This window comes from Pseudogymnoascus verrucosus (genome assembly GCF_001662655.1).
Source record: "Pseudogymnoascus verrucosus strain UAMH 10579 unplaced genomic scaffold scaffold_110, whole genome shotgun sequence".
NCBI lineage: Eukaryota > Fungi > Ascomycota > Leotiomycetes > Thelebolales > Thelebolaceae > Pseudogymnoascus > Pseudogymnoascus verrucosus.
In genome coordinates, this window is record NW_017263761.1 from 1 (window position 1) to 995 (window position 995).

A 995-nucleotide genomic window follows, 5' to 3' on the forward strand; every position below is an offset into this window, starting at 1 on the left:
CATTCAACAGCAGACACCCATTCCTATCGGCTAGGATGAGCTTGAAATCGCGTACGGAGCGTAGAGTCGACTATAATTCGTGTAGATTGCATAGTTCCAATTGAAAATCTAGTTTCATCCATATTGTAGGTGTTGTAGTTTTCGATTTTTAGCTCTGTTATAAGGCTTTTGTACGCGTTAAACCACCCCTTCAACACCTGCTTTGTTACCCCATTTATCCTTTGTGCCTCAACTCTACGTCCTAACTTAACACGTAAGTTAGGATGCCTTTAAATGAATCGTGGCACCCACTCTTGCCTAAGAGGTAACTTAGGTATTTGAGGTTGTTGAGTTTGAGGTTGTTGAGTTTGAGGTTGTTGTTGTTGTTGTTGTTGTTGTTGAGGCTGAAAAACGCGACACTTATTTGACCGGACTTCATCTGCAACCTCCCGTAATATCCGATGGCTAGGAGCGTAGCCGCTTGCAGTAAGCTCTTTAATCCACTTTAGAAGTGTTTGCTCTTGATTTTTTGTAAGGAGTTGCTGTTGTTGTCGCGCTTCCTTACGCGTCTGCCCTCCATTTAAGCGTGTCTGTACTGTATATGTCCGAAGCCCTAAAGCCTTTGAAGCAGCATAGGAAGATTTATATAATCCGGATTTTATTCCAATGACTGCCTCAGCTAATAGATTATTGCGTTCTTGAGCCTTTAAACTGCTCTTGCGTACCATATTTATAATATAATTAATAGGTTGGTGAGTTTAATGGGGTAGTTCCAACCCCACTATGCCGGTTACGCCATTGTGCCGGTTACGCCATGACTTACGTTAACTATAATTTGTATAGATTGTATAGTTCTAATTAAAAATCTAGTCTTATCTATATTATAAGTGTTATAGTTTTTAATTTTTAGATCTGTTATAACGTAAGTCATGGTGTAAAGTCAGTAATGGGGTAAAGTTGGTAGTGGGGTTAGGGCCACCCTATTAAACTACATCAGAACTACAACTCCTACTACT

At 40.0% G+C, this 995-nt stretch overlaps 1 protein-coding gene across 1 annotated transcript; it reads right to left on the reverse strand.

Moving 5' to 3' along the window:
• Positions 1-736, reverse strand: VE01_10854 (uncharacterized protein). Its single transcript, XM_059464302.1, has one exon. The coding sequence runs from the start codon at positions 705-707 to the stop codon at positions 270-272; it is 438 nt and encodes a 145-aa protein (XP_059320285.1). The 5' UTR covers positions 708-736; the 3' UTR covers positions 1-269.
• Positions 737-995: the final 259 nt, after the last annotated feature.